Source organism: Oncorhynchus gorbuscha, linkage group LG16 (assembly GCF_021184085.1).
Source record: "Oncorhynchus gorbuscha isolate QuinsamMale2020 ecotype Even-year linkage group LG16, OgorEven_v1.0, whole genome shotgun sequence".
Taxonomy (NCBI): Eukaryota; Metazoa; Chordata; class Actinopteri; order Salmoniformes; family Salmonidae; genus Oncorhynchus; species Oncorhynchus gorbuscha.
Genome location: NC_060188.1, coordinates 82,424,575 through 82,451,369, shown reverse-complemented (window position 1 = coordinate 82,451,369; position 26,795 = coordinate 82,424,575). Strand labels below are relative to the sequence as shown.

At 41.2% G+C, this 26,795-nt stretch overlaps 1 protein-coding gene across 2 annotated transcripts; it reads right to left on the bottom strand.

The window, feature by feature from the left end:
• Window positions 1–411: 411 nt before the first annotated feature.
• LOC123999214 (guanine nucleotide-binding protein G(q) subunit alpha-like) lies at window positions 412–24,699 on the bottom strand. 2 transcript variants are annotated; one of them, XM_046304759.1, is made up of 9 exons: window positions 24,249–24,699; window positions 23,716–23,894; window positions 22,579–22,763; window positions 21,746–21,900; window positions 21,595–21,651; window positions 21,291–21,419; window positions 20,896–21,025; window positions 4,697–4,850; window positions 412–2,532 (listed from the first exon to the last, which is right to left on the bottom strand). In XM_046304759.1, exons 2-9 carry the CDS (start codon window positions 23,849–23,851, stop codon window positions 2,345–2,347), a joined length of 1,134 nt encoding a protein of 377 aa, XP_046160715.1. In that variant the 5' UTR covers window positions 23,852–23,894; window positions 24,249–24,699; the 3' UTR covers window positions 412–2,344. The 2 variants fall into 2 exon arrangements, with proteins under 2 accessions (XP_046160715.1, XP_046160716.1); XM_046304760.1 differs by lacking the exon at window positions 21,595–21,651 and having other exon boundaries at window positions 24,249–24,693.
• Window positions 24,700–26,795: the final 2,096 nt, after the last annotated feature.

Below are 26,795 nucleotides of genomic sequence, written 5' to 3'. Positions count from 1 at the left end.
TATGAAGCCTACAGGAAAGTGTCACTATTATAGCACCCACCTTGGTCTCTTTTGGTGCCAATAGTATCCAGCTGCAGCTGACACTCACACATCCTATAGGCCTATGTCCCTGTCAGTGTGCACCACATTGTATCGTAGACAGAAAATCCCCTTCTGTAAATATGTTCTCTAAATCAGCAGCAGGACATCCATCCCTGCAGTGATGCTGTCTGACCAGATGGATATCACTGAAATGATTTGAGAGGCTAAACACTCACAGCTAGGAAAAGGCAGACAGACATTAAATCCCATGACAAACAATGAGTGGCAGCATAAACTTCCAACACCATCTACGGTGTACTCTATGCCTTAGATTCTAATGGTAATCGCCACACAAATATACACAGTAGCTGAAAAAAGTGCAGAGAAGGATGTTGCATAAATTGTAATGATTTATTCCGTCACTCCTAATTTCAAAACATGGACAAAATTGCTCCGAAGATAATTTTACATAAATGTGAAATATATGCTTTATTTTCAATCGAGACTTTAGAAATGGCACATGACGTCAGGGTGTGTGAAGATTGACACAAATCGAAAACCTTGATTAGTTCTTTAATTTATATACAAATGTAAGTTCTTATTTTTACTCTCAAATGACATATTTATGATTTTAAAAATGAGTTCAAGAAATGAATGCCTGTGTACAAAGCAGGTCATTGGACCCAACATTCTCATTCAGCAGGTAACAATTGCAACACTTTTCATTTTACAGGACCTTAAAACAGAAAATCACTGTATCAGTTTGTATTTACAAAGTGCAAGGAGGCATATACTACATATGGGGAATCATTTTCAGCCCTTATCAGAAATAATGTTGAAACCAGAGAGTGATTCGATAACGCATTAAAGTACGAATTTAAAATCCCTAAACTGAAACTGTGCCAAAGCAATACAGTACATCTCCACTGAGAAAACAAAAGGACTGTCAAAAGGCAGATGTAATGGATCAACGATAGACCTTGTGTAAATATGATAAGAATCCCTCATTGGATGAGGAACAGCATCAAGATGCACTGTTTATTGGGTGCTAATATGCTTATTTTATAACTCTGGTAGCTGACATATACAGTATCACAACTGAAAAGTGTTGATAGTCAAATGCGTTTTGGCTGAAATTTGATGGTACAGCGTCAGATTTCACCCTTTTGTAGAGTGTGTTCAATCAATAGAGGTAATATTAATTTGGCAACACTTATTAGCTATACACCAATAGAAAAACAACAAAATGTGTCAATTGTGCAAATAATACCTGTTTGCTAGTTTACGTGTTCTAGGTGATGATTATGACTGTTTCTTCTATCCTCTGACCTAGAGAATGACTACTCATTTTAAATACGTAAACAATGTATTTAAACCACGTCTCAATACAAAAAACACAGACTGTGCAGTGTTTGGGGCCTTCATGGGGTCCTTCTGCGGGAGGTGGGGAGGGCATACATCTATACAGCTACATTTGTTTATGTAGTGGCAGTGCACCCCTGCTAAATGCATATAGGTGGAACACTAGTGTGACTATGACCCGCTGGAGGATGTAATGTGATTCATAGCAGTTATCTAAATGTCCACCAGACTTTCTTTGACAAGAGAGCCGTTGGTCAACTGCCCTCTGAGAGACACCAGGCACATCAAAGCACTTTTTAACTCTCATCTGATGAAATGTGTGTTTACAAGGTTGTAATGTGTTTTAAACGGTTTACGAAGAGTTCTCAATAACTCTCAATGTACACCAGAATCCTCTATCCTCAAAAAGGCACAGTGATATTCATCATCACGATGCACCTCGTAAACAAAATCAAAGATACCCATAAACAAAAAAAGAATGCAGTGGTGAACAGTTGAAATAATACAGTCATTTATGTAAATTCTCTGTAGGGTTTCACCGTAGCGAAAGACAACCAGACATACTGAAGTAGTCTATCTGTACTATGGCTCCAGGCCCTGGTCTCTGGCTGCAGCTTTTGGAGTCTGTAACTGTGGTGGGCTGGAATCTTCAAACCAGGTTGTACTACTTCAGATTCAGCTGGAGTCTTTAAACCAGGTTGTACTCCTTCAGATTCAGCTGGAGCCTTTAAACCAGGTTGTACTCCTTCAGATTCAGCTGGAGCCTTTAAACCAGGTTGTACTACTTCAGATTCAGCTGGAGCCTTTAAACCAGGTTGTACTACTTCAGATTCAGCTGGAGCCTTTAAACCAGGTTGTACTCCTTCAGATTCAGCTGGAGCCTTTAAACCAGTTTGTACTACTTCAGATTCAGCTGGAGCCTTTAAACCAGGTTGTACTCCTTCAGATTCAGCTGGAGCCTTTAAACCAGGTTGTACTCCTTCAGATTCAGCTGCAGAATGAAGTCCTTGACGGCGGCAAAGACAAATCGAATGTTCTCCGTGTCAGTGGCACAGGTGAAGTGGGAGTAGATTTTATCGCAATCTGGATTCAGGTCCACAAACATCTTCAAGATGAATTCTCTTCCTGCCTGTGGGTCCCGCTGGGGCCCTGAGGAGGAGGAGATATGATTAGTTATATGATTAATGAAATAATGTCATATCAGTTAATTTAACTCTTATATCAATCTAAACCAATATATTAAATATTGTTTCATATCTGGTGAAATTAACAAGGTATTGACCCAGCAGCACAGAGGAAGGGTGTTTGAAAGTGTACTGCCCACCGATTGTCTTAACTGGAACTGTGTGTGTGGTTTGAACATTGATTGTTTGTGAATCGCCTTCGGTGGCCACAGGGACCGAGAGGTTACAAATTGCACCGCCAAGGATCGATTACAGGCCATAAGGGGCAAGGTCTTGTAAATGGTGTTACACGGCTGCATCATATACATACAATAGTTTATTTATGATGTGCATTGTATATATGGTTTATTTAGGGTGTTTTTATCTATAAAGGTATACTGGTGATATGATACAGGGCCAGCGCATGCACACCGTTTTTAAATGGGTTTTATAGTAAAGACATGTAATTTAACTGTAAAAATATATTACCGTGTAATGTGTCATGAACAAACCCCTTGACCAACAATGCAGTTCAAGAAAGAGTTAAGAAAATATTTACCAAATAAACTAAATAAAAAAAAGAATAAAAAGTAACAATAAAATAATGAGTCTGATTTTTTCTTTTTCATTAACTAGGCAAGTCAGTTGAGAACAAATTCTTATTTACAATGACGGCCTACACCGGCCAAACCCGGACGATGCTGGGCCAATTGTGCGCCGCCCTATGGGACTCCCAATAAAGGCCGGTTATGATACAGCCTGGATTCAAACCAGGGTGTCTGTAGTGACGCCTCTAGCACTGAGATGCAGTGCCTTAGACCGCTGCGTCACTCGGGAGCCCCCCAAATCACGTCCAATCAATTGAATTTACCACAGATGGACTCCAATACATTTTTAGAAACATCAAGGATGATCAATGGAAACAGGATGCACCTGTGCTCAATTTCGAGTCTCATAACAAAGGGTCTGAATACTTAAGTAAATAAGGTATTTGTTTATTTTTAATACATTTTCAAAAAATTCAAAAAACCTGTTTTCTCTTTGTCATTATAGCATTGTGTGTGTAGATTGACAAGGAAAAATGTGTATTTAATACAGCTTATAAGAAGGCTGTAATGTAACACAATGTGGAAAAGGTCAAGGGGTCTGAATTCTTTCCGAATGCACTGTATATTGTACTTTTATTTATCTAAATGTCCTCATAAAAGGAGTAGCCTAGACTAGTATGATTCTGACCTATGAAGCCTACAGGAAAGTGTCACTATGATAGCACCCACCCTGGTCTCTTTTGGTGCCAATAGTATCCAGCTGCAGCTGACACTCACATATCCTATAGGCCTATGTCCCTGTCAGTGTGAACCACATTGTATCGTAGACAGAAAAGCCCCTTCTGTAAATATGCAATTAGAGATAAGTGCCTTGCTCAAGGCCACATTAGCAGATTTTATCACTTAGTCCGTTCAGGGATTTGAACCAGCAACATTTTGGTTTCTGGCCAAACCCTCTTAACCGCTAGGTTTCACATACTGAGACAGAGGGGTGCTATTTTGACGGCTTTCCTTCCAGTTCTCTGCTGCCAATGACTGGAACGAACTGCAAAAATCACTGAAGCTGGAGACCCATATCTCCCTCACTAGCTTTAAGCACCAGCTGTCAGAGCAGCTCACAGATCACTGCACATAGCGCATCTGTAAACAGCCCATCCAACTACCTCATCCCCATACTGTATTTATTTATTTATCTTGCTCCTTTGCACCCCAATATCTCTACTTGCACAATAATCTTCTGCACATCTACCATTCCAGTGTCTAATTGCTATATTGTAATTACTTCGCTACCATGGCCTATTTGTTGCCTTACCTTACCTCATTTCCACTCACTGTATATAGATTTGTCTTTCTACCTTATTGTTGACTGTATGTTTGTTTATTCCATGTTTAACTCTGTGTTGTTGTATGTGTCGAACTGCTGTGCTTTATCCTTTGGGTCGCAGTTGTAAATGAGAACTTGTTCTCAACTAGCCTACCTGGTTAAATAATGGTGAAATTAAAACAGATTTTGCATTGGTAGTTTATGATCACATTTAGCTGTTCCATGCAAATTGAGCTTGTCTTTCTTTCATTAAATCCATGAAAAAAAGGAGTTCTTACCGTCATATTCAGGGAAGTAATCCACCAGATGTGAGAACAAGATTTTCTCCTGCATTAAGTCAATCTTATTCAAGAATAGAATGATTGAGGAATCTTTAAACCACGGGTAGGTTATTATTGTCCTGAACAACGCTTTGCTTTCCTCCATTCGATTCTGGGGAAAGTAAAAAAAACACAATGTTAAAGGGACAACCTGTATTTGCCCTTCTTTTTTTCTAACTCCATGTTCATAAATTCAATCTGGAGGGCCAGAGTGTGCCCAGCGTGCACTCTGGGCATTCGTAAATTAAGAGCGTTGTCATTGTCCATTCGTAAATTCACAGTTTCGCTCTTGGGGAGTCCGCTTTGGCTGAGGAGTAGGGTTGATCCAACCGCTCTGATATGGATCCAGATTCCTATCAAAAGGCTGAACATACGTATCGTTACGATCCTAAGAAAATCCATACGGAAATTGTTAGGATTGTAAGATCAACTACGTGCAGCCCAACACCGGCTGTAAGCACAACCCCCACCTGTGGACGTCGGGCCCTCATACCACCCTCATGGAGTCTGTTTCTGACCATTTGAGCAGACACATGCACATTTGTGGCTTGCTAGAGGTCATTTTGCAGGGCTCTGGCAGTGCTCCTTCTGCTCCTCCTTGCACAAAGGCGGAGGTAGCGGTCCTACTGCTGGGTTGATGCCCTCCTACGGCCTCCTCCACGTCTCCTGATGTACTGGCCTGTCTTCTGGTAGCGCCTCCATGCTCTGGACACTACGCTGACAGACACAGCAAACCTTCTTGCCACAGCTCGCATTGATGTGCCATCCTGGATGAGCTGCACTACCTGAGCCACTTGTGTGGGTTGTAGACTCCGTCTCATGCTACCACTAGAGTGAAAGCACCGCCAGCATTCAAAAGTGACCAAAACATCAGCCAGAAAGCATAGGAACTGAGAAGTGGTCTGTGGTCACCACCTGCAGAACCACTCCTTTATTGGGGGTGTCTTGCTAATTGCCTATAATTTCCACCTGTTGTCTATCCCATTTGCATAACCGCATGTGAAATTTATTGTCAATCAGTGTTGCTTCCTAAGTGGACAGTTTGATTTCACAGAAGTGTGATTGACTTGGAGTTACATTGTGTTGTTTAAGTGTTCCCTTTATTTTTTTGAGCAGTGTATATATAGACTTAGGGTGGAGTCATTAAAACTAGTTTTTCAACCACTCCACAAATTTCTTGTTAACAAACTAGTTTTGGCAAGTCGGCTAGGACAGCTACTTAGTCCATGACACAAGTAATATTTCCAACAATTGTTTACAGATTATTTCACTGTATCACAATTCCAGTGACTCAGAAATGTATATACACTAAATTGACTTTGCTTTTAAACAGCTTGGAAAATTCCAGAAAATTATGTCATGGCGTTAGAAGCTTCTGATAGGCTAATTCACATCATTTGAGTCAATTGCAGGTGTACCTGTGGAATGTACTTTGATGTAAAAAGTACAAATCAATCCCAGAACAGCAGAGGACCTTGTGAAGATGCTTGAGGAACAAGTACAAAACAAGTACAAAACATAACCTGAAAGGCTGCTCAGCAAGGAAGAAGCCACTGCTCCAAAACCGCCATAAAAAAAGCCAGACTACGGTTTGCAACTGCACATGGGGACAAAGATCATACTTTTTGGAGAAATGTCCTCTGGTCTGATCAAACAAAATAGAACTGTTTGGCCATAATGTCCATCGTTATGTTTGGAGGAAAAAGGGGAAGGCTTGCAAGCCGAAGAACACCATCCCAACCGTGAAGCACGGGGGTGGCAGCATCATGTGTGGGCGCTTTGCTGCAGGAGGGACTGGTGCACTGCACAAAATAGATGGCATCATGACAAAGGAAAATTATGTGGATATACTGAAGCAATCAGTCAGTAAGTTAAAGCTTGGTCGCAATGACCACAAGCATACTTCAAAGTTGTGGCAAAATGGCTTAAGGACAACAAAGTCAAGGAATTGAAGTGGCCATCACAATGCCTGACCTCAATCCCATAGAACATTTGTGGGCAGAACTAAAAAAGTGAGCAAGGAGGCCTACGAAACCCTTTGGATTTCTACAAACCTGGATTTCCACATAAATTGGTAAAAACATGTGAACTGATCTTCCTCTAAGTCACAACATTAGACAAACACAGTGTGCTTAAACTAATAACACACAAATTATTGTATTTTCCCTGTCTATATTGAATACATAATTTAAACAGTATGTGAACCCCTAGGTTAATGACTTCTCCAAAAGAAAACTGAAGTCAGATGTCAGCTAACCTGGAGTCCAATCAATGAGACGAGATTTGAGATGTTGGTTTGAGCTGCCCTGCAATATAAAACAACTCACCAAATGTGAGATTGCTATTCACATGAAGCATTGCCTGGTGTGACCCATGCCTCAAACAAAAGAGATCTCAGAAGACCTAAGATTAAGAATTGTTGACTTGCTTAAAGCTGGAAAGAGTTATAAAAGTATGTCTAAAAGTCTTGATGTTCATCAGTCCACAGTAAGACAAATAACTATAATTGAGAAAGTTCAGCACTGTTGCTACTCTCCCTAGGAGTGGCCGTCCAGAAAAGATGACTGCAATCTACTCTGTGAGTAGATGTTGTACACTAATGATCTGCCTTCTGTCTGTACTGGGTCTGAAGTTCAAATGTATGCAGATGATACAGTGATATATGTGCATGCAAAGAGCAAACAACAAGCTGCACAAGAACTCACTACTGTAATGGTCCAGGTTACAAAGTGGCTCAGTGACTCGTGTTTGCATCTCAATGTGAAAAAAAACTGTTTGCATGTTCTTCACAAAGAGGACAACAGATGCTACGGAGCCAGATGTCTATGTGTCAGGGGAGAAGCTCCAGGTGGTATCTGATTTTAAGTACCTTGGCATCATACTTGATTCCAACCTCTCTTTTAACCTGTTACTCCTACCCCCTAATTTTGGTTGAGATTTACCCGGACATTATTTCCAGACGTACAGCTATAGAATATACATCGCCTCGTGATCAATTTGATCGCTTATTAATGTTTACTAATACCTAAAGTTGCATTACAAAAGTATTTCGAAGTGTTTTGTGAAAGTTTATCGTCGACTTTTTTAATTTAAAAAAATGACGTTACGTTATAAAACACTATTTTTTTTCGTTGATCACACAGTCTTCATAGATCGATATCTAGGCTATATATGGACCGATTTAAATCGGAAAAAAGACCCAATAGTGATGTTTATGGGACATCTAGGAGTGCCAACAAAGAAGATGGTCAAAGGTAATGAATGTTTATATTTTATTTGTGCGTTTTGTGTAGCGCCGACTATGCTAATTATTTTGTTTACATCCCCTGCGGGTCTTTTGGGGTGTTACATGCTATCAGATAATAGATTCTCATGCTTTCGCCGAAAAGCATTTTTAAAAATCTGACTTGTTGCTTGGATTCACAACGAGTGTAGCTTTAATTCAATACCCTGCATGTGTATTTTAATGAACGTTTGAGTTTTAACGAGTGCTATTAGCATTTAGCGTAGCGCATTTACATTTCCAAATGTCTAGATGGGACGCCTGCGTGTCAGGTAGGAGCAAGAGGTTAAAAAGCATGTGAAAAAGGTAATTCAAATAACTAAATTCAACCTAGCTAATTTCCGATTTATACGAAATTGTTTGACTACGGAGGTAGCAAAACTGTACTTCAACTCTATGATACTCCCCCACTTAACATACTGCTTGACTAGTTGGGCCCAAGCTTGCTGTACAACATTAAAACCTATTCAGTCTGTCTACAAACAGGCTCTCAAAGTGCTTGATAGGAAGCCCAATAGCCATCATCATTGTCACATCCTTAGAAAGCATGAGCTCTTGAGTTGGGAAAATCTTGTGCAATACACCTACGCATGTCTTGTATTCAAGATCCTTAATGGCCTGGCTCCCCCTCCACTCAATATTTTTGTTAAACAGAAAACCCAGACATATGGCAGCAGATCCACAAGGTCTGCCATGAGAGGTGACTGTATAGTTCCCCTAAGGAAAAGCACCTTTAGTAAATCTGCATTCTCTGTGAGAGCTTCCCATGTCTGGAATACACTGCCATCAGACACACATAACTGCACCACATATCACACTTTCACAAAATGCTTGAAGACATGGCTAAAGGTCAATCAGATTTGTGAACATGGTCCCTAGCTGTGTGTTGCCGCTTTCCATGTTGTCTGTTGTCTGTAGCTTGTGAGGTGTGGAAACACTTTGTTGCTTTTATGAATTTTGTCTTGCTGCTTTTTGTTCTATGTTGCTCTGTCTGTATGCTACGTCTTGCTTGTCCTATAATAATAAATAATATGCCATTTAGCAGACGCTTTTATCCAAAGCGACTTACAGTCATGTGTGCATACATTCTATGTATGGGTGGTCCCGGGAATCGAACCCACTACCCTGGCGTTACAAGCGCCATGCTCTACCAACTGACATGTTGCTATGTCTTGCTTGTTCTATGTTGCTATTGTCTATATTGTAATTGTTTTTAATAACCTGCCCAGGGACTGCGGTTGAAAATTAGCCGGCTGGCTAAAACCGGCACTTTTACTGAAACGTTGATTAATGTGCACTGTCCCTGTAAAAAATAAAATAAACTCAAACTCAAGAGCACAGCGTGAATTTTATTTTATTTGTAAAAAATGTACCTTTATTTTACTAGGCAAGTCAGTTAAGAACAAATTCTTATTTTCAATGACAGCCTAGGAACAGTGGGTTAACTGCCTGTTCAGGGGCAGAACGACGGATTTGTACCTTGTCAGCTCGGGGATTCGAACTTGCAACCTTTCGGTTACTAGTCCAACGCTCTAACCACTAGGCTACCCTGCCGCCCCAATTCTCAATGAGGTTAAGAATAATCCTAGAGTGTCAGCTAAAGATTTACAGAAATCTCTGGAACATGCTACATCTCTGTTGACGAGTCTACGATACAGAAAACACTCAACAAGAATGGTGTTTGTGGGAGGACACCATGGAGGAAGCCACTGCTGTCCAAAAAAACATTGCTGCATGTCTTAAGTTCGCAAAAGAGTACCTGGATGTTCCAGCAAAATATTCTGTGGACAGATTAAAATAAATTTGAGTTGTTTGGAAGGAACACACAACACTTTGTGTGGAGAAAAAAAAGGCACACCAACATCAAAACCTCATCCTAACTGTAAAGTATGATGGATGGAGCATCATGGTTTGGGTCTGGACAACTGGCTTTCATTGACGGAAAAATGAATTCCCATGTTTATCAAGACATTTTTCAGGAGAATATAAGGCTATCTGTCCTCCAATTAAAGCTCAACAGAAGTTGGGTGATGCAACAGGACAATGACCCAAAACACAGTAGTAAATCAACAACAGAATGGCTTCAACAGAAGAAAATACACCTCCTGGAGTGGCCCAGTCAGAGTCCTGACCTCAACTTGATTGAGATGCTGTGGTATGACCTCGAGAGCGGTTCACACCAGACATCACAAGAATATTGCTGAACTGAAACAGTTTTGTAAAAGAGGAATGGTCCAAAATTCCTCCTGACTGTTGTGCAGGTCTGATCCGCGACTACAGAAAACTTTTGGTTGAGGTTATTGCTGCCAAAGGAGGGTAACCAGTTATTAAATCCAAGGGTTCACAGTTTTTCCACCCTGTACTGTGAATGTTTATACGGTGTGTTCAATAAAGATATGAAACGTACAATTGTTTGTGTGTTATTACTTTAAGCAGACTGTGTTTGTCTATTGTTCATGAAATCCAGGTAAATCCTAAAGGGTTCACATAACCTTTCTTTCTACTGTATGTGATCAACAGAGAGGTATATTTTCTGGGTGATGTATATATTGACCAGCTTCCATCAAACTGCCCACTCAAGAAAAAGTTTAAAACTGGTTTGGGTTATCAGTCAACCTACCAGGGTAGTTAAAAACAGCATAGGAATGAATTCATCAACATGTATTGATCAGATCTTTACTAATGCTGCAGGAATTTGCTTGAAAGCAAGATCACAATATAGTTGCCATATCTAGGAAAACCAAAGTTCCAAAGGATGGGCCTAATTGTCACGTTCTGACCTTAGTTATTTTATTATGTCTTTGTTTTAGTATGGTCAGGGCGTGAGTTGGGTGGGTTGTCTATGTTCCTTTTTCTATGTTTTGGGATTTCTGTGTTTGGCCTGGTATGGTTCTCAGAGGCAGCTGTTTATTGTTGTCCCTGATTGAGAACCATATTTAGGTCGCCTGGTTTCACTTTTGAGTCCTTGCTACTCCTCCTCAGAAGAGGAAAGCGGTTACACTAATATTGTGTATAAGAGGTCATGCAAGAAGTTTTGTAGTGACTCCTATATTATTGATGTAAAGAATATGTTGGTCCGTAGAGTGTAATGAGGAGCAAACAGACACTGCACTTGACACATTTATGAAATTGCTTATTCCAGTTGCTAATAAGCATGCACCCTTTATGAAAATGACTGTAAAAACTGTTAAATCCCCGTGGATTGATGAGGAATTTAAAAAGTTATGGTTTAGAGGGATGAGGCAAAAGGAATGGCAAATAAGTCTGGCTGCACAACCGATTGGTAAACTTATTGCAAATTGAGAAATCATGTGACTAAACTGAATAAAAATAAACTACACTATGAAACAAAGATGAATGATAGTAAAAAGCTTTGGAGCACCTTAAATTGAAATATGGGAAACAAGGCACACTCAGCGCCATCATTCATTGAATCAGATGGCTCATTCATAACAAAACTAACTGATATTGCCAACTACTTTAATTATTTTTTCATTGGCAAGATTATCAAACTTATCAAACTTAGGTATGACATGCCAACAACAAATGCTGACACAACACATCCAAGTATTTCTGACCAAATTATGAAATACAAGCATTGTCATTTTAAATTCCGTAAAGTTAGTGTGGAAGAGGTGAAAATATGATTGTTGACTATCAACAATGACAAGCCACCGGGGTATGACAACTTGGATGGAATATGACTGAGGATAATAGCGGACGATATTTCCACTCCTATTTGCCATATTTTCAATTTAAGCCTACTAGAATGTGTGTGCCCCTAGGCTTGGAGGGAAGCAAAAGTCATTCCGCTACCTAAGAACATTAAAGCCCCCTTTACTGGCTCAAATAGTCGACCAATAAGCCTGTTACCAACCCTTACTAAACTTTTGGGGAAAAAAAATGGTGTTTGACCAGATAGCATTGTGGGGGCTGTTAGCCTTCACTGCAGATTGTGCCCCTAGGCTTGGAGGGAAGCAAAAGTCATTCCGCTACCTAAGAACATTAAAGCCCCCTTTACTGGCTCAAATAGTCGACCAATAAGCCTGTTACCAACCCTTACTAAACTTTTGGGGAAAAAAATGGTGTTTGACCAGATAGCATTGTATTTTACAGTAAACAAATTGACAAACTTTCAGCATGCTTTTAGGGAAGGACATTCAACAAGCACAGCACTTACACAAATTACTTATGATTGGCTGAGAGAAATTTATGATAAAAACATTGTGGGGGCTGTTTTGTTAGCCTTCACTGCAGATTGACAATATCAATCATAGTTGGCTGCTGGCAAAACTTGTGTTATTGCTTTACACCCCCTGCTACATTGTGGATAAAGAATGACCTGCCTAACAGAACACAGACGGTGTTCTTTAATGGAAGCCTCTCCAACATAATCCAGGTAGAATCAGGAATTCCCCAAGGCAGCGGTCTAAGCCCATAACTTTTTTTCAATCTTTACTAATGAATTCAAATCAACGTTTATTTGTCACGTGCGCCGAATACAACAAATGCTTATTTACTGTCTGTAACCAATGGTGGGGGAAAAGAGGTGTGTGTGTAGGTAAGTAAATAAATAAAACAACAGTATAAAGACATTTGAAAAAAAAGAGTAGCAAGGCTATATACAGACACTTGTTAGTCAAGCTTATTGAGGTAGTATGTACATGTAGGTATTGTTAAAGTGACTATGCATATATGATGAACAGAGAGTAGCAGAAGCGTAGAAAGAGGGGTTGGCGGGTGGTGGGACACAATGCAGATAGCCTGGTTAGGGAGTACAGGAGGGGACTGAGCACGCACCCATGGGGAGCTCCAGTGTTAAGGATCAGCGTGGCAGATGTGTTGCTACCTCCCTCACCACCTGGGGATGGCCTGTCAGGAAGTTCAGGATCCAGTTGCAGAGGGAGGTGTTTAGTCCCAGGTTCCTTAGCTTGGTGATGAGCTTTGAGGGTACTATGGTGTTGAACACTGAGCTGTAGGCAATGAACAGAATTCTCACGTAGGTGTTCCTTTTGTCCAGGTGGGAAAGGGCATTGTGGAGTGCAATAGACATTGCATCATCGGTGGATCTGTTTGGGCGGTATGCAAATTAGAGTGGGTCTAGTGTTTCTGGGATAATGGTGTTGATGTGAGACATTACCAGCTTTTCATAGCACTTCAAGGCTACGGACGTGAGTGCTACGGGTTTGTAGTCATTTAGGCAGGTTGCCTTTGTGTTCTTGGGCACAGGGACTATGGTGGTCTGCTTGAAGCATGTTGGTATTACAGACTTAAAATCAGGGACATGTTGAAAATGTCAGTGAAGACACCTGCCAGTTGGTCAGCACATGCCCGGAGCACACGTCCTGGTAATCCGTCTGGCCCCGCAGCCATGTGTGTGTTGACCTGTTTAAAGGTCTTACTCACGTCGGCTACGGAGAGAGTGATCACAAAGTCGTCCGGAACAGATGATGCTCTCATGCATGCCTGAGTGTTGCTTGCCTCGAAGCAAGCATAGAAGTAATTTAGCTTGTCTGGTAGGCTCGTGTCACTGGGCAGCTCGCGGCTGTGCTTCCCTTTATAGTCTAATAGTTTGCAAGCCCTGCCACATCCGTCGAGTATCAGAGCCGGTGTTGCATGATTCAATCTTAGTTCTGTATTGATGCTTTGCCTGTTTGATGGTTCGTCGCAGGGCATAGCGGGATTTCTTGTAAGCTTCCGGGTTAGAGTCCCGCACCTTGAAAGCGGCAGCTTGACCCTTTAGCTCAGTGCGAATGTTGCCTGTTATCCATGGCTTCTGGTTGGGGTATGTACGTGCAGTCACTGTGGGGACGATGTCCTCAATGCACTTATTGATAAAGCCAGTAACTGATGTGGTGTATTCCTCAATGTCATCGGAAGAATCCCGGAACATGTTCCAGTCTGTGATAGCAAAACAGTCCTGTAGTTTAGCATCTGCTTCATCTGACCATGTTTTATAGACCGAGTCACTGGTGCTTCCTGCTTTAATTTTTGTTTGTAAGCAGGAATCAGGAGGATAGAGTTGTGGTCGGATTTATGGAGGTCGAGGGAGAGCTTTGTACGAGTCTCTGTGTGTGGAGTACAGGTGATCTAGAATTTTTCTCCCTCCGGTTGCACATTTAACATGTTGATAGAGATTTGGTAGAACTGATTTAAGTTTCCCTGCATTAAAGTCTCCGTCCACAAGGAGCGCCGCCTCTGGGTGAGTGGTTTCCTGTTTGCTTATTTCCTTATACAGCTGACTGAGTGCGGTCTTCGTGCCAGCATCTGTCTGTGGTGGTAAATAAACAGCCACGAAAAGTAGAGCTGAGAACTCTCTAGGCAAGTAGTGTGGCCTGCAATTTATCACAATATACTCTGCTTCAGGCGAGCAAAATCTAGAGACTTCCATAGATTTCGTGCACCCGCTGTTGTTTACAAATATGCACAGACCACCCCCCGTCTTACCGGAGTGTGCTGTTCTATCCTGCCGGTGCAGTGTGTATCCCGCTAGCTGAATATGCATGTCGTCGTGCAGCCACGATTCCGTGATGCATAGAATATTACAGTTTTAGATGTCCCGTTGGTAGGATATTCGTGATCATACCTAGTCTAGTTTATTGTCCAATGATCGCACGTTGGCGAGTAATATTGACGTAACGGTAGCTTTCCTAGTTGCCTTCTGCGAGTCCGGACGAGGCATCCGCTCTTTGTCCTCAGTGTTGCTTCCTTTTGCGAATAATTGGGATGTCTGCCCTGTGGGGTGTTTGGAGAATATCGTGTGAGTCCTGCTTGTTGTTGTGGTTGTTGTTGTTGTTGAAGAAATCTTTGTCTAGTCCGAGGTGAGTGATCTCTGTCCTGATATCCAGAAGCTCTTTTCTTCCGTAAGATACGGTTGCAGAAACATTATGTACAAAATAATTTACAAATATTGCGAATTGCCACTGGCTTTGAGGAAAGCCAGAGTGTCTATGTATGCGGATGACTCAACAGTATACATGTGTAACGGATGTGAAACGGCTAGCTTAGTTAGCGGTGTGCGCTAAATAGCGTTTCAATCGGTTACGTCACTTGCTCTGAGACCTTGAAGTAGTGTTTCCCCTTGCTCTGGAAGGGCCGTGGCTTTTGTGGAGCGATGGGTAACGATGCTTCGAGGGTGACTGTTGTCGTTGTGTGCAGAAGGTCCCTGGTTCGCGCCCGGGTATGGGCGAGGGGACGGTTTAAAATTATACTGTTACACATGCTACTACACAGTAGTAGTCAGCTACTACTGCGACTGAAATTACTGCTAAACTTAAAGAGTTGCAGTTAGTTTCAGAGTGGGTGGCAAGGAATAAGTTAGTCCGAAATATTTCTAAAAATAAAAGCATTGTATTTGGGACAAAATCATTCACTAAAGCCTAAATCTTACCTAAATCTTGTAATAAATAATGTGGCAATTGAGTAAGTTGAGGTGACTAAACTGCTTGGAGTAACCCTGGATTGTAAACTGTCATGGTGAAAACATATTGATACAACAGTATCAATGGGGAGAAGTATGTCCATGATAAGGCGCTGCTCTGCCTTCTTAACAGCACTGTCAACAAGGCAGGTCCTACAGGCCCTAGTTTCTACCTTCTTAACAGCACTGTCAACAAGGCAGGTCCTACAGCAGGTCCTACAGCAGGTCCTACAGGCCCTAGTTTCTGCCTTCTTAACAGCAAGGCTGTCAACCTTCTTAACAGCACTGTCCTACAGGCCCTAGTTTCTACCTTCTTAACAGCACTGTCAACAAGGCAGGTCCTACAGGCCCTAGTTTCTACCTTCTTAACAGCACTGTCAACAAGGCAGGTCCTACAGGCCCTAGTTTCTACCTTCTTAACAGCACTGTCAACAAGGCAGGTCCTACAGGCCCTAGTTTCTACCTTCTTAACAGCACTGTCAACAAGGCAGGTCCTACAGGCCCTAGTTTCTACCTTCTTAACAGCACTGTCAACAAGGCAGGTCCTACAGGCCCTAGTTTCTACCTTCTTAACAGCACTGTCAACAAGGCAGGTCCTACAGGCCCTAGTTTTTTTGCACCTGGACTACTGTTCAGTCATGTGGTCAGGTGCCACAAATAAGGAAAATTGCAATTGGTTCAGAACAGGGCAGCACGGCTGGCCCTTGGACATACACAGAGAGCTAATATTAAATAGTTGCATGTCAATCTCTCCTGGCTCAAAGTGGAGGAAAGATTGACTTCATCACTGCTTGTATTTATGAGAGGTATTGACATGTTGAATGTACGAGCTGTCTTTCTGAACTACTGGGGCACAGCTCAGACACCCAGGCATACCCCACAACACGTCACAAGAGGTCTCTTCACAGTCCAAGTCCAGAACAGACTATGGAAGGCGTACAGTACTACATTAAGCTGACTACATGGAACTCTATTCCATATCAAGTAACTCATTCAAGCAGTAAAATTAGATTTAAAAAACTGATTAAAAAAACACCTGATGGAACAGCGGGGACTGTGAAGCAACACAAACATAGGCACACACACACGATAACATACTTACTATACACACACGTACACATGGATTTGGTACTCTATATATTTACATTTACATTTAAGTCATTTACCAGACGCTCTTATCCAGAGCGACTTACAAATTGGTGCATTCACCTATATGTGGTAGTGGTGAAGTAGGGGACTGAGAGCACACAGTCTGTGATGTAATGTTTTTAAAATCGTATAAACTGCCTTCATTTTGCTGGACCCAAGGAAGAGCTGCCTTGGGCAGCAGCTAATGGGGATCCATAATAAATACACATTTTGAAGCTGATCTACCCCCCAAAAAACATTTTTGGAACAGATGTTGTGTTGAAATTCTGACATACAATAATACCTTACAGAGTTTTGGCAATTTCATCTCACCAACAAAAAAAACGTACACCTATGAGAAGTGCTACCCAAACAAACATAACACAGTATAAAAACAATGGAAGTCAGGGAGACCGGAAAGACGTATCCTGCACGTTTTCAAGTTAAAAGTCTCCATTCTCTTTTACTCCTCAGTTGAGTTTACTTCACATTTAGGTAGCTCATGTAATAGATTTGTTTGCCAGCGTGAGTCTAGATAATACTAGCTGTATTATATGCATGGGCTCAGAAAGCCAGAAGATGGCTGCGATGCGGAGCAGGGAAACACCGTTGATGCGAGCTCTCTTCCACGAGCCCGGTGGAAGATCTACTCCTGGCTGCCCGGAGTAGCAAGGTGGGTTATTAACTAAAACAGTAAAGTTTCAGTCTGCTAGGTGTATCTCTACAGCATGGGCATATCTCTGGGTGACGTGGACATCCCTATGCATGCACCTTATCAACATATGACTAATTCAATATTGCACCATCCCATTCTCTGGACTGTCTGCAATCATAACCAGTAGTATCTACCAGGAATAATGAAACATAGAACAAGAATAGATGCTTGGTGAATCTATGAATTATGTATGACCACTGGAGTTTTTGCCACTCAAAATCTTGCTAAAGCATATTCTGTAGGAGGGGTTAATATACATTTAAAATAATTGGACATGATTCATATGAATCGGGTCATGAACATACAGTTCACTCAAAGTATTCAGACCCGTTCATTTTTTCCATGTTATTCTTATTCTAAAATTAATTAAATAGTTTTTTAGATCTCAACACAATACACTATAAAGACAAAGCAGAATCAGGTTTTTAGACCATTCTAACCAGTACTTTGTTGAAACACCTTTGGCAGCGATTACAGCCTCAAGTCTTCTTGGGTATGACGCTACAAGCTTGGCATATACCTTTATTTGGAGAGTTTCTCCCATTCTTCTCTGCAGATCCTCTCAAGCTCTGTCAGGTTGGATGGGGAGCATCGTTGCACAGCTATTTTCAGGGATGTTCGATCGGGTTCAAGTCCGGGTTCTGGCTGGGCCACTCAAGAACATTCAGAGACTTGTCCCAAAGCCACTTCTGCGTTGTCTTGGCTATGTGCTTAGGGTCGTTGTCCTGTTGGAAAGTGAACCTTCACCCCAGTCTGAGGTCCTGAGCGCTCTGGAGCTGGTTTTCATCAAGGATCTCTCTGTACTTTGCTCCGTTCATCTTTCCCTTGATCCTGAATAGTCTCCCAGTCCCTGCCACTGAAAAACATCCCACAGCATGATGCTGCCAGCAGCATGTTTCACGTAGGGATGGTATTGGCCATTTTAGGATAAGGCTGTAACGTAACAAAATGTGGAAAAAGTGAAGGGGTCTGAATACTTCCCAAATGCACTCTATGTACAATGAAATTAACAAGAGAGAGGTTAAACGTAGGCTAAGTCTGGCATAAGCTTATTCCCACACTTTACAATAACTCTGTTGCAATGGTTTTAGGTAGTCTCCTTATAGGCTATTCCCTCCATCACAACGCTGCTGCCCAGTTGAAGAGCTTGTGATCTCCATGCAGCACCACGCGCCTTCAGAAAAGTACCGCTTATCCTCAGAAGATGCCCTTCTGGAGGCATTCAGCCATAGAGTCATTATACCCTAATGTAGGCCTATTTGCCTACTAGCCAAATAAATTGCAGATGATGCATGATGGGTGACACTCGTCATTCCAACATATTTGAACATTTAATTCATCCTTCATTCAGTTCAGTCAGTCAGTTATCCATTCTGTCATTTGTCTGAGTTGCAATAGGAACTAAATCAAAGAGAATAGAACAGTCTTTTCCGTTTGTTTATTGAAATTAATGTGTATTCAAAATTATCTAAATTCTCCAAAGTTCTTTACTTTATCACTTTGATAATTAAATGTTTAATTTAGGACTATCCAAAAAAAAAAAAAAAAAAAATAGGCATCGACTTGTAGGCATTGCAATTTAGGCTATCATTTTGGTGTCTTGTGGAATAATGTTAGAATCATTTGGGGGTTTTATAACTGTTTATATTATAAGGCTCCCCTTAAAAAGAGACCCTGTATTTAGAGGCTCACAGGCCTCTAAATACATTTTAAAAAATATTTGAAGAAGCAGTGGCTGAGAAAACAGATCTGGCAATATCTGACTCCTTGGCTATTTCGCTCAGGACAGGTTATAGCCAAGACTTTATTTATTGATATGGATATAACCTCTGTGTGATGGGGTTGTGCAATGCAAATGGCTACAAGCCTACATGCAGAGTGGAATTCACAAATACAACACTCAAAATGCCTAATATAAGGCCTACAGTCCATGCTCCCAAATACTGGGAAAAATGTGATTCATTAGTTTACATTATCACCACAATATCCCCACGGGGCTATAAAAATAAATTATGCAATTATATGGCCATTAAATAACACAATGGCATGGCATATTTATATAGTGGGATAGGCCTAGCATAAATCATATATACTTTCTATTTTGCATCTCAGGCAGTTATTCTAGACAAGGCTCTGTGTCTTTATCACAAGTCATTTGTTGAAGGCCCAAGACTATACTACGCCATCTACTGATATAACGTTGTTATTGACTGCAGTTCTAAAACAAGCTTTAGACTTGTATTTTGAAAATGAAACCGGAAGCTGCAAATCCTAATGTCTGTGCTAAAGTTGCTTGATTGACTAGCTACATTCGGTTCATGTCCTTGGCAGATGCCACATTACTGACAAAAGTTTGTACCGATAAAAAAGATTTGTAACCAAGGGCGACGTAAAGTAAGAATTGAACGTGTAAATGTTAATTCATAGTCGTAACACGTTTACAGATGTATTTTAACATTTACGTTTCATTTTTCACGCATGGCTTTTCTTACGATCCCAATTATTTACGCATGGATTTTCTTACGATCCTAACGATATGTACGTTCAACCGTTCAGCAGGTATCTGGCTCCATATTCTGACCTCACAACAGCAGTCAAGCATCCAAGCTAACTGGCTAATGTTGACTAGCTTACTAGCTACTTCCAGACACAAATGAGAGAACACCTCAGTCTGAGCATTTTACCAGCTGAGCTGGTTAGGCTGTTTTCATGTTACCCAGAGTGTTGGTGACTGTTACTGTGCTGCTGGACCCAGTGTTCTACACAGTCAGTGTGGACAATTACTTTGCAGTGATTGTGCATGATGCAAATACTGTAGAAAAAACAGCCCTTGTGTTTGTTCCAAGAATCATTACAGTGACTGAAGCGCTCCCCCTGCAGGTGAACACTAAGCACAACCCCTGAGCTGGTCAAAGTCCAGTTCAAATGTAGCATGTGCGTTACAAAACAAACGTGAGTGTTCCTATTAAAACTTTGGGAGCATTCAAACAGTGTGTGGGGTATTCTCCTTCTTTTTCTCTGAGAACACGTAGCCTGGTCCCAGATCTGTACGTGCATTTAGCCAACTCCTACGACTATAGGAGTTGTCATACAACAATAATCAGAGGGGTTAGCTAAAGTACAGATCTGGGCACAAGCGAAGTCTAACTCCAACCCTATGGCGGAGTGTGAATGGATATCAGCTGAGGCAGACAGGCGTTGAGCTCCGGGAAAATCTGGGTCATCTTCACATAACTGGTTTGGGCTGATTCAACATTTAGCACTGGAACAATGTGCCTCTGTGTTCAGACTGACTAGGTGATTATCTCTCTCCTGGATCCTCTCCTCCACTAGCAGAGATCCAGTCATAAAGAGATAGCAAGAGGGAGAGAGTTTGGCCAACTTTCTAGTACAATGCCATGTATCTGTCTCTAAGCATTCAATCAATCCATTCATAAGTTCAAGCAGCTCAGTTAGGTAGCTCGGTTTATCATTATCATTATTCAGTGGATTGTCATTGGTCAGTATTGTCCAGGAGGTGCCAACATGGCTGCCGTGGATTTTAGGAGCACCATGTCCTCTAAGAACACCATCGTGCTTTGGACTGTTGAAAGTGCAATGACCAAACTCACCTCATTGTCAGATTCTACCAGGACCTGGTCGTATTCACTGAGAGCCACCAGGAACATGATGGAGGTGACATTCTCAAAGCAGTGGATCCATTTCCGCCTCTCGGACCTCTGGCCACCCACATCCACCATTCTGAGAACAGCAGCACAGCATCATGAGGTTTAGGGGCAACTCTCAACAGGCAGGTATAGAGAACACAGAGTTCTAATGGGTTATGATGAGTTATTACATTAACATCAATATGTACTGTACCAATAAGCATGGAGATGGAGAAACATCCATTTATATTTGAATAATTCAAAATGGAGTCTTCTAATACCAGTTACTTTTCTAGGATCATCTTGATCAATTGTGTTCAGCAGACAGGGATGGAATAGTAGGCTATGTGGATGTTTACCTGAAGACCACACTCTGGAGGTCAAAGGGGTACTCTATGATGCCTGTGGTAGGGACCCTGACCCTGAGCACGTCTTGCTGGGTCGGGACATAAGATGACTCAGCTATACGGTCCAGTGCATTCAAGTAGCTGAAAGGGCATGAGAGAAATGGGGTTATTTTTTATTATTATTATCATCATGTTAACAGTTCTGTTACTCATTAGGTCACTTTTCAGAAAAACACAGAAGTCTTAAAATACAGATCTTTCAGCCGACCATCACAATAGCAATCAATCTGGCCATTGGATCGCTTTTATTGTTTACCTGAATCTGCACAGCCTTTTATGCCTGAGATGTAACTGGCATTGGACACAGTGGCAACTATTTGGGAAGAGTGTGGGGAGTAGTCACTGGTCTGTGTCGTCCACTCACTATTTGGCAATCTAAACTAGAGGTTTGGTATTGGTTTACTCACTATTTGGCAGAGTCTGAGAGCTGGTATTCCCTCTTCCGATTGTAGCATTCCTGGATCCCTGGGTCATTCCATAGACTCTTAATGGCGTCAACGTACGGATTTGTAAACATTGTGACCTTCTCTACATCCACTTCAATGACAATATTTGCATGGCCCTGAAATAGGAGAGAGAAAGAGAAGGGGAAATAGATCATTACATAATAGACCTAGAGAGGCATTTGTCTGAGTGATCATGTTTATTGTAAATGGAAGCCAAAGAATTGTGTTAGCTTGGCCTCAGACCTATCTAGAATTTAGATGTGTGTTAGTGCGTGGCAGTTAGCATATAGCTGTGAGGTAGTGAATTTGTATGATTACTAGGCCCCATATGGTGGCTTTAAGGTAAGGGATAGAGAGCTACGTGATTAAGCAAAGGTCATTTTGTCTCTCTTGTGGCGTATTGGTCCCAGGAGTTGCCCTACTTTACGTGTGTGCCAACAGTCAACCACATGTGTACCTTTTACAAGGCCTTCAGTCTGTCATCCTGCTCAAGTAACTAATGACATCATCAACTAGGCAGAAAGTAAACAAAGTTACAGATATCATAACGACATCACCTGATCCTTCACTACAATCCTCACTGAGACTCAGAGACTGTAGAAACAAATAAAAGGTCTGTACAAACATGGGCCTAGCCAGGTCCGGAGGTTTTTCTGACAATGAAAAGCTTCTAGCCTACAGGCTATAACTAAAGCCTAGAGTGTTTCCAGAGTGGTGTCAAGGCCTGGAAAAACTCAAAATGTTGGCAAAAAAAACAGGCAAAGACGGTATAAATGGAACAACAGAAGGGTCACCTGGTTGTCTTCACACTTGTAAGGGATTTGAAGGGTCTCCATAGCATGGATCATGGACTGCATGGCAGTGAAGATGTTCTGGTACACCAGCTTGGTGAAGCCTCGTTTGTCCTCCTCGGAGTAGCCCGTCCCATGGATGATCCTCATCTGCTTGATGAAGGTGCTCTTCCCACTCTCACCAGTCCCTGGGAAGAAAAAACTCAGAGATTAACTCTGACAGTAGCCTGCCATTGCTGATGAAAGCCAATGCACATTTTAGGCTTATTATAGAGTGTCATTTTTATATTGTCAATTTGATGGACACACGACATGTAGATTAAACTATTGCTGAGTAACCCAAACATTTTGATTGAATACAATTTTTCAACTGCACTTTGTTATGACCATGGAATGTTGATACAACAGTTTCAGGGTGTGGTCTATTTGTGTGCTGTATCTGTCACAGGAACATATTTCTGATCTCCAAACCTAAATGGACAGTGATCCATGACAATAATTGATTGATTTCTAAGAAATGTGGCCCCTATGCAATTAAACAACCTAACGTTTATAGTAGCAATGGTAACCCTTCCTTAGTCACCTAACAAATTACATGAGCCTGGTTGCTGTTGACATTCTTTCCTTGAGTTATAACTTATTTTTCTCCCAGCAGGGTGACAGTTGTGAGCTGGATGTGTGAACTTAATAAATTATTCTACATATTTAAGTTATATAAACATCACACAGTACCAAAAGACATTACACTACAATAAACATAATGGATAAGCCTGGTGGGAGGGGCTACATGAGGACAGGCTCATTGTAATGGCTGGAATTGAATAGATGGAAATGAGTCAAACATGTGGTTTCCATATGTCTGATGTGTTTGATAACTTTCCAAATATTCCATTCCAGCCATTACAATGAGCCCCTCCTCCTACAGCTCCTCCCACAAGCCTCTGAAACATTGTTTTCTTGGCAATATCTCAAATAAATACAAATTACCAGGCAATATGTTTTTTTTATAGGCATGTGCATTGAAATAACAGATACAATGTACACTGATAGAGTCAGTGATATTATGAACATGTTTCAAATAATGATACAATGTCATATTAGCGCTTTGAGTGGTAATTAGAACTGTGATCGTTGGTTTACCGAGAAGCAACAGCTTAAACTCGCGGCGCGAGTCTTTCTTGTCCCGGCGAAGCTGTCTTTCGATCTCGTCGTTGATCCGTCGAGCCTCCTTTCCCTCTTCGCTGAGGCAACAGGCCCCTACGGAGCCCAGAGTCATGACTCTCTTGATAACACTTACTTTTGGGGTCGAGGAGGTAGGCCTATATTCCAAAGTGAAATTAGATTAAAATAAAAACAATGTTAAGGCGATAAACATTGTCACTTTGTTAAATAAATTGTTACATTTAACTAAAATAAATGTCCTCCCTCAGCACTGACTGAATTCTCGATCTACAGTGCCATGCATAGCCTACGCTCTAGAGTCCACAGTAAAAGCCAAGCGTAATAATGCGAATACAATTCCCAGAAACTGATTGAACCTTTGGCAGAAACAGACCACTTGTTATTTTATATTTATGTAAACTACGGTCCCATTACGAAATGCAATAGGAGCCAATCCGTTGGGAGAATGAATAATGAAATAGCAACATGTAAACAGAAAAGCAAATCTTTACCTCCAATAGTTGAACTCCGGGTGTGGTGAGTGAATATGGCGGACTTTTACTCCATATCACCATAAATGTATAAAAAACGAAATTCCATTATTCCACAGGAGTAACAAAAAATAATCCCATACCACAATATGTTCCTTTTGAATTTGTCTTCATTGAAGATGCATTGCTTAACGTTGTTATATTTTTTCTATTGTCCCCTTTGCTTGTCCCATCTGTAATTTCATTAGGTACAGAATACAGTGTACTCTGACTGGACCCTATGTGAACCTAGCAGCAAAAAGGCAAGGAGCCATAAAAATAAAAGTGCTCTACACAATAAAACATTTTCTTCATATTCATCCACCCTTTAGTCATTCTTCTTCAACATCACTCATCCTTGCCTTTATTTACGTTTTTCTCTTCGTCATTATTCTACATCTTAATAATTTTCACCAACATAAAAAGTGTGGGCCCATGAACGGGGTGTGTCGGACAGTGTCTCTCTAAGTAGAGGACTCTTATTTTCACACAATTCTATCCATTATTGCTGCCAGCTGCTGTCGTGTTGTGCTGGCGTAACTCAAGCCCCGAACCATGTGACGTTAGGAGAGGGTGTGTTTAGCTGGGAAAGGATCATGAAGGCATGTCGCTCAATATGTTACATTGTAATGAAACAACTGTCCGGTGGCACAGAAAAAGGGTGGGCAGTTCACTACTTACATAAACACTTAACATATCTTGGATTGAAGAATATAGAGGCTAATTTCACAAATGTTAAATGTGTTATTACATGTTATTGACTACAGTATACCAAAAATTAGGAACACCACCGAGGGCCGAGTGTCTGCAGATTTTCGCTCCTCCCCTGCACTTCATTGATAAATTAAGGTCACTAATTAGTAAGGAACTCCACTAACCTGATTGTCTCGGTCTTAATTTAAAGGAACAGTGGTGGAGAAAGTACACAATAGTCATACTTGAGTAAAAGTAAATATACCTGAATAGAAAATTACTCAAAACATAAAGTAACACAGTAAAACACTACTTGAGTCAAAATAAGTAGTTGGTTTTAAATATACTTAAGTATCAAAAGTAAAAGGACATGCAATACATAATTTCAAATTCCTTATATGAAACCAGACAGCATGATTTAAAAGACTTTACATTTAGCTAGGGGCACACTCCAACACTCAGACATAATTTACAAACAAAGCATTTTTCTTTAGTGAGTCCTCAGATCAGAGGCACTAAGGATCACGTGTCCATTGCTAAATGACAGAATCTGACATTTTCCTGTCCTGCTAAGCATTCGAAATGTAGCAAGCACTTTTGGGTGTCAGGAAAATGTTTGGGTGTAAAAATTACTGTAGTCGAATGTAGTCGAGTAAATGTTGTCAAAAATATAAACGCAGCATGTCAAGTGTTGGTCCCATGTTTCATGAGCTGAAATAAAAGGTCTCTGAATTTTTCCATAAGCATAAAAAGCTTATTTCTCTCCAATTTTGTGCACAAATTTGTTTACATCCCTGTTAGTAAGAATTTCTCCGTTACCAAGACATTCCATCCACCTGACAGGTGTGGCAGATCAAGAAACGGATTATATAGCATGATCATTACACAGGTGCACCTTGTGCTAGGGACAATAAAAGGACACTAAAATCTGCAGTTTTGTCACACAACACAAAGTCACAGCTGTCTCAAGTTGAGGGAGCGTGCAATTGGCAGGCTGACTGCAGGAATGTCCACCAGAGCTGTTTTTATTTATTTAACAAGGCAAGTCAGTTAAGAACAAATTATTATTTACAATGACGGCCTACTCCGGCCAAACCCTAATGACGCTGGGACAATCGCCCTATGGGACTCCCAATCACAGCCGGTTGTGATACAGCCTGGAATCAAACCAGGGTCCGTAGTGACAGCTATAGCACAGAGATGCAGTGCCTTAGAACGCTGCGCCACTCTGGAGCCCCGTTGTCAGAGAATTTAATGTTAATTTCTCTACCAGAAGCCACCTCCAACATTGAGAATTCGGCAGTAACTCCAACCAGCCACACAACCGCAGACTACGTGTAACCATGCCAGCCAAGAACCTACACATCTGGCTTCTACAGCTACGGGATCGTCCAAACTCATTCTGATTGGCTGGGCCTGGCTCCCAAGTGGGTGGACCTATGCGCTCCCAGGCCCACCCATGGCTGCACCCCTACCATCATGTGAAATCCATAGACTAGGGCCCAATGAATGTATTTCAATTGACTGATTTCCTTACATAAACTCAGTAAAATCTTTGAAATGGTTGCATTTATTTTTGTTCAGTAAAGCAGATACCCCAAAAAACTACTTCTGCATTTTTACACCACTAGAAAGGAAAAATCAGCAGACACTAGACCCTCCATGAAATAAGTTTGAGTCCTGATCTACAATGATTGAAGTGGATTTAACAGGTGACATCAATAAGGGATCATAGCTTTCACCTGGATTCATCTGACTAGTCGGTCATGGAAAGAGCAGGAGTGCTTAATGTTTTGTATACTCAGTGTAAATGTTAATACAGAACACAGGTGTCAC

Excerpts from the sequence above, each read along its gene's own strand:
- LOC123999214 (XM_046304759.1), bottom strand. The coding sequence starts at position 23,851 with ATGACTCTGGGCTCCGTAGGGGCCTGTTGCCTCAGCGAAGAGGGAAAG. Across the intron at positions 21,420-21,594 it reads AAAAGGCTGTGCAGATTCAG|CTACTTGAATGCACTGGACC; the intron begins GTAAACAATAAA and ends ATGCCCTTTCAG. Across the intron at positions 4,851-20,895 it reads TGGTAGAATCTGACAATGAG|AATCGAATGGAGGAAAGCAA; the intron begins GTGAGTTTGGTC and ends TACTTTCCCCAG.